Below are 16,964 nucleotides of genomic sequence, written 5' to 3' on the forward strand. Positions count from 1 at the left end.
ATGACTTAGGTGTAGATGCACCAACCTTAGATTTTAATTTGGGCTCTTGCACTCAGGTTTTATACCTGTTTTAGACCATTTCTTGATTGTTTTTTTTTTCTAATTTTCTGTGATGCTAATAATGCCGGTAAGTGTACTTATTTATAATATTCCATTTATTTGCTCTTGCTCAATATGACTTCACATTCCATAATACTTTATGGAGCCATTCTTAAGTTCCAGGTGCTATTGTAATGTGTTTTATTCTCTGTTTCAACTGGGAGACGCTCAGAATGAGGACATGTTACTCATTTTTCTCTAAAAATGAGATCGAACATTCCTCTCATTTTGAAAAAGTAGACGCCGTTCTTGATCGGCATCTAAATGCTAATTTGAAGATGAGCGTTTTGTTGTATGTGTGATTGCAAATGGGCGCTAGCTCCTCTGAGCAGGTAAAACACCTAAAGTTATTTTATATTCATAGACAGTCAGGGTACATTAGTATTTTACTTCTACTTTGACTCTGTTCGCTTTATAAGTGTTAGTTTTTCTAGCTAATTTTCCTACTTTATAAAGATGAGTTTAGCTTCCAAATATTTGTTTCACCTATATATGCTTTCCTTAATTAATTCCAAGAATATACATAGTGCCCAGCATTGACAGTGGAGGAGTAAACAAGACAGTGCCCTCATGGCACTTGCAGTTTAGAAGGGAAGACTAGGCACTTTGCACACTTTTTTTTGTGGTACTGGGGTTCCTGGAAGTCCTTCTACCTCCCGGCTACACTCCCAGACCTATTTGATACTTTTTTTTTTATTTGGAAACAGGGTCTCTTAAGCCAGCGCGGCTGGCTTCGAACCTGCGGGATCCTCCTGTCTCTGCCTCCCAAGTGTGGGGATTACAAGCATGAGCCACCACGCCAGGCTCACTTTGCACATCTTTATAAGAGCTATGAGTGTGTTACAAGAGGAAGTACAGAAAATTGTGTTTAAATTGAATATAAAAACAATGTAGCCTAATATGGTGGATTAGGAAATGCCTCCCTGAGGAAGAAGCATTTAAACTGAGACTTGGTTATTAGTAGGAATTTGTTCAGCAAAGCTCTGGAGATACAGGGTATTCAAATATTACTTAGTGCTTATTGGGTGCTTTATGCCTCTAGGCACAAAAGCAAAAAGCTTTATTTACTATTTTTAAGTGCTTTTCCATATGTATATCCAATATCCTATTTTAAATATCTTATATTTCAATTTTTACATCCCAAGCTTGTAAACAGGCCCTTTCCTTCCTTTTAGAAGTTGTGTTTCAGTGCCAGTGTGTGTCTTTACAGTCACCAGTAATGAAGCAGTTCGTGTCCAACAATAGGCTAATAATGTTAGATGTTAATTTGAAGGGCAGCCTAATGTTCACAGTGAATCAAAATGTTCAGAAAACACTTACTTGAGATTTACACTGTTTAATTTATAAGGTCAGCCCTAGGAAAGACACAGTCCTGCAATCAAATATGTGTTCACACTTGCAATGAGTGTTTCTGGCTCCTCTGATGTTAGCTGCATGTTAATTTATTTCTGGGGCTAGCAGACAGCAGCTTCTGAGCTTACTAGCGTGGATGTGTGAGTATGGGTGAGTATGTACATATTGTGCATGTACATTCATTAGCGATCTAAGAAATAGATAACCCCTTCTTTCTTTGAAAAGGGCAGCTTTTTTTTAAAGATATCTTTATGATTTTCTCTTTTTTTTTTGAGGAAACCAACATGTGTACACATATGCACACGCAAGTATATTCTGATACATCTAGTTACCAGATGACTTAGACCAGTTCCTTTTTTTTTCCCCCTGAGGAAGCTGAGGTCATTGCTTGATAACCTTTCTGGGAAAACAAGAGTTTCTATATGCTTTAGATAAAATAATCTCCCAAGAAATAAAATTATGAATACAAATATTACTTGATGTTGTCAGGATTTAGTTAATATTCAACAATGAAAGTAAGCTCCAGAGGGAAGATACTAGTCTTTTCTTGCTCCCTGATGCATCTGCATGATTTAACACACTGCCAGGATGTCTAATAGATGCTCAGTGAATGTCTTTATGTAAATGAAATCCCCCTGAACATTTGACTCACAGTAATCATGAATAAGCAGAGATCTTCAAGGCGAGTTACATTTTAATCTTTGACTGTTTTATGGTCTTGGATCCTTTTGAGGACTTACGGTTTCAAGCCAAAGGACAGTTGTCTATTGTCTGTCCATTTAAAATTTATGTCAACTCTTTATCATTTTATTCACTAATACATTAAACAGGTATGTCACAAAGGCATTAAAATGCTTTCACTTACTTTTTTACTCCAGAGAATTTCAATTTATTTGTTTTAACTGGATATAGTACATTAATTAGCCATAATGAAAAGGGCAGGACTGAATTTGATGGCATATCTTACCATGATGGGATGGATATATTACACTGTTTTCAAATGAATCAAGTCAGGCAAATGGTAGAGCCCTTACAATTAAACTATTTGGTTTTCTAAGAGAAAAAGAGAACACATGCTTGTGCGCACATGTGTGCGTGCGCACACACCCATTCACATACATTGTCTTTTTCTTTTTAAAATTTTTTTATTGGCACATTATACTCATAAATCTTAATGGGGTACAAGATGGTAAAGGCATACTTGCACACATCACTCATTTAGCCTGTCCCCAATTCCCTCCGCATTCTCTCACCCTCTCTCCTTTTCATGCTTGGCTTAGTGATTACTTTGATATGTTTTTGAATGTACAACAGGGAATTTCCCTCTTCCTCCTCCCATCCCCCTCAATTAGGTTGCCTTATTTGCTCATCTATATATTCTACTTTTTTGTCTAGAGTTCCTCCTCTGACCTATTTTCTCCCTAGCTTCTACATATTAGGGAAAGCATCCAATTTATTGCTTTTTGTGACTAATCTCACTTAGCATAATGTTCTCACTTATTTTTGAATCCTGTTGTAGTTTCACTGATCTGACAACCTTTAAGGTGCTGAGTGGTTTATCTCTAATCTATTTGTGAGTTCTTAGAGAAATATTTGAAATTAGGAATCTTACAATTTCAGGAGTTACAATTCAAGAATAGGAAGTAGAAAGACACTTTGCTGAATGTTGAACAACAATGGAAGCTCTAGGGACAGGAAAGGAAATAGTCAGATGGATGATTACAATCTGAAGTGCGATCAAAGCATTTTTCCCAAATGCCATATTTTGAAGATAGAATAAGAGGCCATGTTTTCCTTATCACTATTGTATTCTTCTAGTTAAATTTGTTTTTATATTATTCATGTTGGGAAACATACTATAATTTTGCATTATTGTTATAGAGCACTCTAGGCTTTTCAGCACTTAATACATAAAAAACTTATGTTGTTGTAAAAACTTATGTTGTTGTGAAAATTAGGACAGGCCAAGAGTATGTGAAATCATTTATCTCTAAACTACAACCAAGAAGCGGGAGAGTTGATGTTGAGCTGGGAGTGAGAAGCGTCAGTGTGGATTTCATTGCATGGACATTCTCCATCAGAACTAAGTTTAACCTGGGCTGATCTTGTAACATCTTCAAGTCAGTAACTGGATTTGGTCAATTCTCTTTTCTTAATGTTCCATATTTACCTATATGGACCCTGAATTCACAATTATGGTTGGATATTAGGTACTTCTGAACAGATGGAGTTGCTCTGTCTCTGTCACAGCATCTCTTTTATTATTTATCATTCAATTAAGCACTCTACCCATTCTCTATATGACTACCATTCTTGACAGTGTGTTCAGTGTCATAACTTAATATTTCTCATATAGGCAGGAGGACTGTCTCCGTGCAAAACAACTCTACTATCTAAAACACATTTTGTGATGCCTTGCAAGACTTTCATAAATTAATGGGAATTTCCAAAGCATTTGTTCTTCTCCCTTTCACTAAGAGTGAGCTAAGCCCAGTCTAGGGAGAAGTGAACAGTAAGCATGGGATGTGAGATTGTATGGGGGCAGATGCCAGTACTGATGTTGCAGATGGCCACAAGACTAAGCCTGGAGTTGCTTGCAGAATGAGAAGCTAAATCTGTGAGTTTCACTTTAAGCTAAGACCTTGAAGGTGGGCAAGATGTTTCCACATTGGGTACCTCCGTCTTCTTTCAGTAGTAAACATATATTTTTCTATAGAAAAGTACCATTTTTTTTTTTTTTACCTGCAATAGATCTATGGACTAAGAAAAGGCTCGTATGAGCTCACTACTACAAAAATCCACCATATGGACAGGGAAATAAACCACCACCCATGAAATCATTAAAAACACAAATAAGTCATTTTAAAACCCAGGACTTCAGATACATGAGTTAGCAGTTACAAGGTAAAAAATGTGTTTAAGAGAGCAAAATTTTCTTTTAAATATAGATCAAGCATCATGAAACTATAAATTACCAGGAAGAACCCAAAAATAAATAGCATTTTTAATTAAAATGTTATTAGAATGTAAAACATAAGGATAGGCTAATGACAGATTAAAAAATGCCAAAGTAAATAAGCCAATCAGAACGAGACACTAGAAAGAGTATTTAAAAGAGAGTAAGGAGATAGAAAATATAAAATCTAGCCAGGCAGAGGGAGGGAGGGCAAATACCCCTGGGCTCCATCCCCAGTACTGCAGAAGAAGAAAAAAAAAACCCAGAAAATATAAACGTAAGCTAGTAAGGTATGGAAATATTTATGAGCTTTTCTTCTATATATTATATATGTATTAGCTATACTATCTAATACACATTAGATAGTATATATTAGATATACTAATATATATTATACATTAGATAGTATATATTAGATATACTAATATATATATATATATATATATATATATATATATATATATATATTAGCATTCCAGAAGAAAACAGTACAGATGATGGAGCATAGGCATTTAATACTTGAGGAGAAAATGGGAAAGAATTTTCTAATATGCAGCTAACATCAGAGGAGCCAGAAAGGAGTAATGGGAAAAAAGAAAAAGGATTTTCTAGGACTGGTGAAAGATATAAGTACATATGTACAAAGAAGCACAACATATGCTAAGCAGGATATATACAAATAAATTCAACTAGACATTCATTATTGCAAGAGTTTAAAATGGCCAGGTGTGGTGGCGCATGCTTGTAATCCTAGCATTTGGGAGGCTGAGACTGGAGGATCTGGGTTTGTAGACAGCCTCAGCTACTTAGCCAGGCCCTCTCTAACTCAGTGAAAGCCTGTTTCAAAATAAAGAATTAAAAAAAAAAATAAGGCTGGGAGTGTAACTCAGAGGTACAATGCTTCTGGGTTCTATCCCCATACTGAAAAAAAAAAAGAAAAAGTTAAGCTGGGCATGGTGACTCAGGCTTGTAATCCCGGCACTTGGGAGGCAGAGACAGGAGGATCGCGCAGGTTCGAAGCCAGCCATGCTGGCTTAAGAGACCCTGTTTCCAAATAAAAATATAAAATAGGTCTGGGAGTGTAGCCCGGAGGTAGACGGGCTTCCAGGAACCCCAGTACCACCAAAAATAAAAAAAATTAAAAATTAAAAAAAAAAGAAAAAGTTAAAACGTCAAGGCAGAGAGATCCTTATGAACAGTTAGAGACAACACCAAATCAGCTGCTTAAAAATACAGTTAGGTTGAAATAATTTTAATTCACAATATTGGGAACTGGAAGAAAGGGGAATACTACTGAAGGTTGTGAGAAAATCAACCTCATATTATCTACCCATCAGAACATTCTTCCAAGAATAAAAGCAAAGGATCTTAGAAAAGTAAAAACCAAGGAACATGTGATTAAATCTAAGGAAACATAGTCTGCCTCATTTATGCAATTTCAAAAGATAAACCAAGGCATTTGAAGGTAAAATACCCAGAAGTAAGGTGCTTAAATTGTTTAAAGTTAGTGTGTTAGAATTTTGTTATGCATGCTTGGGAAAGCTAAAGGATAATCAATAAAAGAATAGAAGCCACATAAATACATAACTTTCAAAGCTATAGAGGAGGAAAAAAGAATAGCTAAATAAAAACTCCATACAGTTAGATCTGTTCTTAAACATGGCAAGAAAGAATAAATGAGAAAAGGTGGATTTCAAAAGTGAAAGTCCAGATATAAGAAAATCGTAATGAACATTGTGGATTAAATTGTCCATTGTATCACACTTTACTAAAAAAAAGAAGATTCAGCCGCGTGTGGTGGTGTACGCTTGTAATCCCCATGCTTGGGAGGTGGAGACAGGAGGATCGCACAGGTTTGAAGCCTGCCTAGCTGGCTTAGGAGACCCTGTTTCCAAATAAAAATATAAAATAGGTCTGGGAGTGTAGCCCGGAGGTAGGTAGAAGGGTTCCATCACCAGTACCACCACCAAAAAAAAAAAAAAAGGAAAATTCAGCTATGTGCTGTTTATAGGACATACACCTAAAAACATAAGTCTCTCAAGAGTTTGAAAGAGAAGACTGTGTTAAACCATTTAAACCAGCAAATAAACCAAAGGAAAATTGAGGACTGGTTACTAATCTCATATAAATTAGACTTCGGATACTCTCATCTTCTTTCATTCTTTCATTTTATAGTGGCAGCAAAGTCACGTGCCTTATAATATAGACTTAAATACCAATGAGGTATATATTACAGGAATGACTAGCTTTTTTTTTTTTTTTGTGGTACTGGGGATGGAACTAAGGGGCATTCTACCTCTGAGCTATACCCCCAGCCCTATTTTCTATTCTTTATTTTGAAATAGGGTCTTACTAAGTATTACCTGAAGCTGTCTGCAAACGGACATCCTACTTTCTCAACCTCCCAAATACTGGGATTATAAGAGTGTGCCACCACACCTGTCTTAATGACTAGCTTTTAAAGAGGTCAGGTCTACTGAAATATGTTTAGATTTAATTTTTCTGTGGGGGATACTGGGGATTGAACCCAGGGAATTCTACCTCTGAGCTATACTTGCAGCCCTAGTTTTCATTCTTTATTTTGAATCAGGGCATCACTAAGTAGCTGAGACTGGCCTTGAACCTTCAATCCTCCTGTCTCAGGCTCCCAAGTGCCTGGATTACAAGTGTGCACCACCATTACCTTCACTTTAGTACTCCTGTGATAATTTATCTGTAATTGATAATGTAATTACCAAAAAGTATCTTTCAGGGTCTAATTAATTAGTATTTACTTAATGTTCCATTTAGTCATTGAAGAAGAAAAACTGTGGTTCAATGTCTTCAAAGTAAAATACATTTACTCAATAAAGGAGAGCTCAGGAGATGGCATAAATTTCTGTAAGTTAACATTTGAAGGAGAAAAACAAAGAGCTGTACTTCTCATATACCATGGCTGGTTTACTTTGAAAATAGAATTTTTTTTTCAAACTATAGTCAAGTAGCACCTTTTAGCTGATTTCTTCCCCACCCCCTGGAAGCGTTTCTTGTTCATTTATGAACTGTGAAAACAATCTATAGTAATTTTTAGTAACGAGTAAAATGCTACTGTTAGGATAGAAGGCCACTGTGCATTGGAAAGTGGAAAGATCCTAAATAAATGCTTTTTCATAGCACATGAAAGTTCTATAGAGTAATATACAAAATATTTTTTACAGAATTCTAAGTTACTTGAATTAAATATGATTTCGTCTTCTTTAGGCCTATTTAGATAGTTTTGATTTCATTTTTCTGGAGAAAAAGGATGATTTAGCTCTTGTAACCAAAGGCTTAGTTTTTAATACTGATTGGTTGGTTGATTGATCAATCTTATTTCCTATTAGTTCAGGGTTCATACTGAGCTTTTATATAAGTATGTCATGGTGCATAAGATATACTTAGAGTAAAATATTACTTACTATCTGAAATTCAGAGTTACATTGGTATCCTTTGTTTGACCTGGCAAGCTTATACTAAGGAGGCATACAAAATAAGATATTTTCTCCTCTCTGAGCTACACCCACAGCCTTTTTAAATTTTATTTTGAAACAAGGTCTCCCAATGTTGCCGAGATTCTCACTACTTGCTGAGACTGTCATTGAACATGAGTTCCTCCTGCCTCAGCCTCCCAAGTACTGGTATTACAGGCCTGCACCACCACTCCTGGCCTAATGGAGTTTTACAGTGACTAAACTTTTATTCTTCAGTAATGTCTCCTGTGCCAGGACTTGCAATAATCTAATTTTTTTCTTTGAGATCTAGTGTTATGTTGTAGGTCTTGTCAATGGTTATTGAGAGAATTACACAAGTTAGAGAATTTGCCCAACATTTTTAGGACCTAATTTCTGAAAAAGCTCTTAACACATTAACCTAATACATGAAGTAGTGACCACGGGCACATGCAAAAATATATTTTATATATTTTTATAAATATATATTATAATATATATAATATACATATATTTTTATATTTTATATATATTTTATTTTATTTTATTTTTTATATTTTATATATATTATATATTACACATATATAATATACATATACACACATATAGCTTAGCACTAAATAATACTGACAGACATTCCTCAAAGAATGAAATGCAAAACAAAACAAAACATGAATTAGTTTTGGATTAATCTTAAAATTTTATGTTTGTAGTTTTAATTTACACAGTTGTTAATGTTGACTCTCCAAAGAATGTAGTATTGTATGTTGTTCAGGTGGCAGAATTGTGTTTCTCATCATATATGTATGTATATGTGTATGTATATATATGTGTGTGTATACATACACACACATGTTATACTTAGAGTTCATTGTAAGGTAACTCATACCTATCTTGGAGTTATTTCTGACCATGTCTGCAGGGTTCTTGTCACCTAAGGTGTGGCCAGGGACCCATAGTAATGACATGAGGTAGAAATTTTAGAAGTGCAGAATATGAGGTCCAGCTGTAGACTTCCAGATTCAAATCTGGATATTTAGACTGATCCCCAGACGATCGCTATGCAAGTTTGAGTTTGAGAAGCTTTGAAGTAGGTGCTAGTATAGGTTAGTGAAAAGTTGATATTGCTCCAAACTTTTCACAATAGTGCTTCCTTTATAATGCACTTTCTGTCATTTATTTAGGATTAATGCAAAGAGAGAGTTCTTCAAGTCTCAAGAGTACTTGGCAGCAAATTGCCTTTTCTGTTTCACCTGGTGGTGCTCAATGGCCTGAAAGATGGAACAGTTTAGCAGTTTACTGTTCTGTTGTCAAACTTGACTCTCTTTTCATGAATAGTAGTCACAGCCAGAATCTGAAGATTATGAAAAATAAAAATAGCATATTTGTGTTTCATTAAAGTCATAAAGGATGGGTTATTTCTTGTGAGTACATTCACTAAGTTGTTTAGAATCATGGTATATATTAATGTATGCATTATATATAGACATATAAATATATAAAACATATTAACATATATGATTAAGTGGTTTTTAGGTAAATATTATTCCCTGTATTGGGATCTCCTGGACACCTTGTTAAAAATTCCAGTTCTTAGCCAGGCATGGTGTTGCATGCTTGTGTAATCCCAGCATTTGGGAGGCTGAGACTGAAGGATCACGGTTCGCAAACAGCCTCAGCTACTAAGCAAGACCCTTTGCAACTGAGTGAGACCCTGTTTTGAAATTAGAAAGAATAAAAAAATAGGACTGGTGGTGTCACTCGGAGGTAGAATGCCCCTGGGTTCCCTCCCAAGTAACACACACACAAAAATTCCAGTGCTCAGGTTGTGTCCAGGACATTTCGACTTAGGAGGCCAGGAAGGCCCGGGGACCTGCTGGGGGCAGCCTATTGTGCAAACTATTGGTATCAGCAATCTCTTTTCTATCACTCAGAAGACTTTTCCCAGGTCCCAGTCTTCATTTCCCATATTGTCATTGATTTCATCTAGTTTTGCATGCTCTTAAAAATGTAGGGAGTGGAGGATAGTAAGTAGAGCATTGATTTGGGAGTTAGAAGCCCTGTGCTCTTGACTGGATGTAGACTAGTAGAGTAAGGCACTGTTTCTTCACTTTCCTGTCTGTAATATGGGCTGTACACTTCGATGCCCATGAGTTCACATAAGTGTGAGTGCTTTGAATGTTTGAAAGACAATATTTGAGCTTGGTTTTGCAATATTATTTTAATCTCTTTCCTCTTAAAAAGTGTTTTCCTCTGCAATATAAAACCGGGTCCCCCTGGAAAGTTCCTTCTGTGATTTTGTCTTCTTTTTTCTTTGTACCCATTCCACTGTTCTCTGCATTCTGATAGTTCCCCAGTGCCTGTACCATGGGTGGTTTTGTATAGGTCAGTGGGATCAAGAATTTCTTTGTGGGGCAGATTGGAGGAGCTCTTGATGAGACCTGGCAGGACTCAAGACATTGTGCATTGGAGCAGGAACTTCACACTAGAAATCGTAGAAGTCTTAGTTACCTTGTTTCAAGTGTGATATTTTAATAGACTCATGTCTGGACAGGGCCCAGGATCTTGTATATTTGGAGGAGGTATGGGTCAAATAATGGGTAAAAGTTGGACACATTCATTTATTTGGTGAAAGGTAGGAGTGGCTCAAGAATATTCCTAGATTGCATAAGTAGATGTCTGATCTGTGTAATATGAATTAGATGTATTACTAGATACATCGTGCACTGAACCACTTTCATACCACTCACTCACAGGACATTCCCCAACTCCCAGGACTTTAATAAAACTTATCTTTGTTGTGGAGAATCTTAAGATTTTGGTTTAACTCTGATCGATGAAAATAGAGTAAGCTTGACAAGTACAGTGATATTAGTTCAAGAAATAAGAGACTATGCCAGGAAGATGAGAAAAAGAAGAACGTACTGACACGCTGGGTGTGGTGTAGCTCGGGAGTAGAATGCCCCTGGGTTTGATCCCCAGTTCCACACACATACAAAACAACTGCAACATGGCAGCATGTTAAGTCTCTTGAGGCCAATGAATGGTGCTAGGTGAAGGGAACAGGCATGGGATCAGAACATGTTTTACCTGGCAGTGCCCTACAGGAAAGAATTGCCTCGGAAATAAATTTGGTTTGTAGAATGGTGTTTGTGATGGTTGAGAAGCATGGCGAAATGGAAAAGAATTATGCCAAGATACCAGTTAAATACTGAAACTCTTCTGAAGAAAGGGAACGGAGTGCATGTTCACAGGGAATGGAGAGGTTTCGTTTACTTTTAGGTTTTATATAGATAGCCCTGTTTATTTACTTACCACTAGCTTTATTTACTTAGTATTCACAAGAGGATTATCAAGTAAACAATTACTTTTGTTTTACAGATGAGGAAACTGGGACAGGTTCAGTAAATTATTCAAAATCACACACATGGTAAACATTGAAACTCAGGTGTTATGGTTCAAAAGTGTGTGTTCAATCTGTGGAGCCCTTTCTCTAGGAGAAGTTGAGAGCATGCTTGTGTGCGTGTGTGGATGTGTAGCTGGGGTGATATCTAGGGCTCTGCACCTGTGAGGGAAGCCGTCTACCACTGAGTCTCATCTGCAGCCGTGCACTGTTAAAATGATCTTGCCCTGTGGTGTTCTAGGATTCTGTACTTCATTGTATGTTGGTACTTTCTCCTTCTTCTTCTTGTCTTCCTAGTATAGTCTCTATTTCTTGAACTAGTATCACTGTAATCCTTAGTAATATTTTGCACTAGAGCCACCTGTTTTGGTAGAAGTGACAGTGCCATATGGCATTTGTAGTTATAATTTATAGGTGGGCATCCTATTAAAGATTTAGAGATGTCATCATGTCAGGGAATCAAAACTGGCTGCCATTGTGGTGCACTTGTTTCTTGAGAACTGTCTCAGAGTGGAGGTCAGTTGGCTTGCTAATGTGCTTCCTGGGGGTAATTTTTTTGTTTTTTATATTTTTATAACTCAGTAGATTATGTAGAATATCTTGAGAATTTATGTTATATTTTGGCCTTTACCATTCTATTAAATGCATTTTGCCTGTACATTCTGACTTTATAACTGCATTTTTTATACAATTTTGGATTTACTTACAAGTTTGTCTCCCAATGAATTATATTAGAATGTGGTTTGGATAAGAAGGTTTTAAGATGAGATTTCCCAAGATTCTAAGTCATGCATTTTAGGTCTTACTGTATTGTCTTTTGTGCTCTTAATCCACTCTTTTGATTTTCTAACCTTGGCATTTGGTATCAAGAGTCTTATCTTTGATCTTAGAAATTTGCTTAAGGGTTGGGTTACTTTCATTTGAGAAAATACGTTTTATTATGATATTTTTATGGTCACCAAATCATTTGTCATTTATTGTGGTTATCTTTACTACTTACATCATGTACATCATGAAGAAAATAGGAGGAAAGATAGAAAACAATTTTCTTTAAAAGGTATATATCCCTATTTACTCAACAAAATGTAAGCTCTTAATCATGTGCCATGCTAATGCTCCCACATATTCTCAACAAATGTTTACTGAGATTTTGTTATAACACCTTTGAGATTTGCATCTATAAAATAAAAACATTCTTTTGGAATTTTGGTCATCAGATATGTCTTGTATGATAGCACAATTATTAATTCAGAAACAGCACAGTCCCAAAGCTATTAAGTCATGCATTTCACCATGCTGCTCCTGTCATTGCTTCTCTTAGCCTTGGAAGGCATCCACCCTCCTCACCATGACCAACAAGAAACTGGATGGCCCTGGCCACATGGTGGTCGGCGTTCTTCCTCTTTATTTATTCCCCTCTAGCCACAATGGCTTCTCTTCAGTATCTCAGACTTAGTAGAATGTGCTTCTTTTCCCTTTCTCTTTTCTCTTACTTCAATAAGAATAGCTCCTTTTCATCCATTGACTTTTATATCCCTCCCTCAGAAAGTTCTGACTACCCTAAGCATCCATCCTACCCCATTACCATCCTGTTCATTCCATTCTTAGCACCTACCACTCTGTTTCCTTACATATTTATAAATATGCTTACCAGTGTGTGCCCAGTGTCTGTTAAGGTAATATTTTGATGTTTATATGAAATTAAAAATATGACTATGCATCTGTAAGTGATAGTGCATAGAACTTATTTTGTTATTTTACATATTATATCAGGAACTGGGAAGTGTATTCACATAGTATTTATGTAGAAAGCCAGTAAGGCTTTACTAGCTAAAGAATGCCTTATTCCAAATCTGTCATGTACCTTTCTTATATGGTGTCTTCTTTTTTACAATGCAGTACCTCTGTCCTTCATTAATTAAACATTTGCCTATTTATAGCAGTTACTCTTCTCTAACAGATCTATGACATTTGACAACACAACCTTCCCACTTTATGCCTTTAAAAGAGAATACACACACATGCACACACACATACATATACTCTTTTAATAAACATATCTGTACAACTGTCGTGCTGTTTGACACCCAACAGAGAATCAATTAGTTGAATGTATTTATGTCCTTATAGATAGGTAGAATTTTTTTAGCTAAATCTTGGGGTTTTGATACATCATTTTTAGATTACGGAGATCAGATATTCATATATCATTCACTAATTTTCATTTTATATTAAAAGGACATTGTAATCACTTAGGGTAGATTTCAATATATGAAAAAGCTGTACAAAGCACTTTAGCATTAGAAACATAATGTGTTTATATTGAAGAAAACCCTCAGTTTAAGCAAACAAAAAATGAAAAGAAAAAACAGAAAATTGATGAGACTAAATATAAAAAAACTTATGAATATTGATGCAATTGGTGCAGAATTGGTGAGTATGTGTCAAGATAAAATAAACAGAGCAGGTGATTCATTAATAAAGCCAACCAACCAGTTTCAGACTAATCAGCTGGAATGTATGCACACTAGTGTGTGTGTGTGTGTGTGTGTGTGTGTGTGTTTTGTGTATGTGTGTGTAGTGTGTGTATCTATTGCTGCTAATAAAACAACAAGGAATGCCAGTTGATTAAGTTCCAATTTCTGGGTACTGATACTATCTTATTTCGTTCAGCCTACTACATGGTTTGAGATAAAATTCAGGTGTTTATAACTACTTAGAAAAGGAAAACCCTTCGACTGACTTCCGGATTTCCACAGGCTGTTTTCTTCTGTTCCAGGAGAGCACACAGCTGCTACAAATGCCGTCAGTGCAGTTTCACAGCTGCCGACACTCAGGCACTACTGGAGCACTTCAACACTGTTCACTGCCAGGAGCAGGACGTCACTACAGCCAATGGCGAGGAGGATGGCCACGCCATGTCCACCATCAAGGAGGAGCCCAAAATTGACCTTAAGGTCTACAGTCTGCTAAGCCCAGACTCTAAAATGGGAGAGCCGGTGTGCGAGAGTGTGGTGAAGAGGGAGAAGATGGACGATAAGGACGGGCTCAAAGAGAAAGTGTGGACTGAGAGTCCAGGCGATGACCTTCGCGGCGTGGCGTGGAGAGGGGCGGACATCCTTCGGGGCAGTCCGTCCTATACTCAAGCCAGCCTGGGGCTCCTGACGCCCGTGTCCAGCACCCAAGAGCAGACAAAAACTCTAAGGGATAGCCCCAATGTAGAAGCTGCCCACCTGGCGAGACCTATTTATGGCTTGGCTGTGGAGACCAAGGGATTCCTGCAGGGGGTGCCAGCTGGTGGAGAGAAGTCCGGGTCCCTGGCCCAGCAGTATCCTGCATCCGGAGAAAACAAGTCCAAGGATGAATCCCAGTCTCTGTTACGGGTAGGAAGGTTTAATTTTTAAAATAATTTATATATTCTGATGGGAGAATAGGGGGGAAGAACACATTCTCTATATTTAGTATTAGGTTTTGTGAAGTACAATTAAATGAGCTTTATCAATTTGGGGATGTACACTTATATAGCCTAAGTGGCGGGAAGTAGCTCCCATGTGTTTGTGGGCACTGACTCCATCCTCCATACTCTGCTAGGCAGTGCTTGTTTGTCTTTGCTCTTAGCTCAAATTGAATGTTGGTTAATCATTCCTGGCGATTATGCAAAACACCAAAGCCACCTTTGGAGAAAGGAGGTTTGGAATCTCAGAAGGATGCATATCTGTTACATTCAAATAACTAACTAACTTTTACTTTTTTAGGTGGTGTGACACCGTGAAAGGTTAATAAGGAATTTAGCACATATTTAAGTCACTAAGAATGTAAAATATTCGCTAAAATGTTAATACAGAAATGCTATATTTTTTCCAAACCCACAGATTACGTATATAAAAGCAACAATACTCATTCTTTAGTTGTTACGAACAGGAAAAAAAGATGAGAAAAACAGACATGAATAGCACAAAGACTGCCCAAAGAAGAATACTGTGCATTTTTATAGTATCAGGAACTTTAGGGAGAAAAAACACAAAATCTCACTTGGAAGCAACAGAACAAAACCTCCCAGTAAGGCCCTCTGTTCCTCTCTTTATGCTGTGTAGACTCATCATTGTTGAGAAGTATTTTAGGCTTTTGAAAATCCACACGCTCCCAGTTTTGCCTAAGGCACCACAACTTCAACATTTCACCTTAATGCTGAGAAAGTTTAGTGCTTTCTGGATGATTTCGAAGCTTTATGTGTGCCAAGAAGGTAGGATTGGGAACTAGCTAACCTTTACAAAATATCCAGTTAGGGAAGAGTTCAGACAGCCCAATTCCTTGGCCTCAGGTCAGAGACCACTGAGGTGTCTCTGAAGAATACTCAGGAGAAAAACAGCTCTTCTCCGGTTTGTTTAGCTGCTTTGCTCTCATTTTCTTAGATTCTCTGAAGCCCATCTGTGCTTCTCAGGTATTCGGTAGTGGAGCTGAGAGACGCCCCTTGGAGGTGCACAGTTAATTATAAAAGCTGTTACTTTCCCCCTCCTGTAGTCATACCCTGGAGCTAAGAAAAGGCCTTGAATACAGAAGAGGGGACGCCCCCCTACACATTGAAAAATCAAAGCATCCTTCCTCCAGGGAAGGAACAAGTTTATTATAAGTCATTTTGGAAATAAGAAAAATAGTTTTCTGTGCCCTCAAAGAGCAGGATCAGTTCAGAAAGTTTTCTTCAAGTAGCTGCTGTCTAGAGAGCTGCATTTGTCTAATCGTGAATACCCATTGTCTTCCCAGCACATCCGTACTCTTTTGGTCTCACAGGACCCTCTGGCTCCTGGTTGAAATGCAGAAAAAGCATCCTAGGTTTTGTTAATTTCATACCTTGCTTAGAGAATGCAGCACCTGTGGGTGCCTTCCCGGGGCCACTACAGCTTCCTTCACCTAAAATTACTCTCATGTGTGGCACCTACACTCGGTGGTGAATTGTTTCACTCTTTTTTGGTAATTTCTGGTCTATCACCTTTGCTGCCTCCTCTTGTAAACTCTTAAGAAGTTAGAATAATAAATACTTGATGGAGCAGTGAAGTAAGAGACCTGAGCAATGGGGTGTGTTTTGAATAGGCCAAGAATTATGATACTTTTCTAAAAAGTGTTTTTCTCAATTCCTCCAGTTCCTTAATGCCTTGATTTAAGTTTCTATTGCACCTTTTCAACTGTTTTGTCAGTTCCTCCACGGTAGCCGCTGAAGTAGAAAATCCACAGCAAGAGACTCTTCAGCCATATTCTACAGAGTATAGCCAAATTCCTAACCCTGTGATTTATTATCTTTAGAGGTTATCATCTAGGAAATCTTGAGAACAAATACACATATGTATTGCATTTTAGTGAAGCCCTGTGCATATTCCTGCATGTGCGCCTGCGTGCACACACTCGCACACACATGCTCTAAAAAGATCCTTGAATTACTTTTCTCTGATTTTAATAAAACTTGAATCTTTAATATTTCACATTTTGGTTTTAAGTAGTGCTATTGGAAATCACCAGTTTCATCGTATGTTTAGAATGGGAAGAATCGTCAGGTTAGTTTATTATGCAATGTTTAGTTGATTAACGGAATTTAAAAATTTTGACAGGTTCATATCTTAGCCAGTGAGCTTTTAAAGACATGTAGGAGAATAAGAAGCAGAGCCCATTCTGATTGTGGATTTCACAAGAATTC

General features: G+C 37.1%; 1 protein-coding gene across 2 annotated transcripts in view; it reads left to right on the forward strand.

The window, feature by feature from the left end:
- Window positions 1–16,964, forward strand: part of TRPS1 (transcriptional repressor GATA binding 1) — a gene marked incomplete at both ends in the record, with an annotated part of 199,864 nt that overhangs the window by 19,692 nt on the left and 163,208 nt on the right. For both annotated transcript variants that reach the window (XM_080693955.1, XM_080693956.1), the window contains one exon: window positions 14,058–14,661. In XM_080693955.1, coding sequence (XP_080550081.1) covers window positions 14,058–14,661 — 604 coding nt within the window. The remainder of the gene's footprint in view (window positions 1–14,057; window positions 14,662–16,964) is intronic.

The sequence above is a fragment of the Muscardinus avellanarius genome (genome assembly GCF_963383645.1).
Source record: "Muscardinus avellanarius genome assembly, chromosome: 4".
Lineage (NCBI taxonomy): Eukaryota > Metazoa > Chordata > Mammalia > Rodentia > Gliridae > Muscardinus > Muscardinus avellanarius.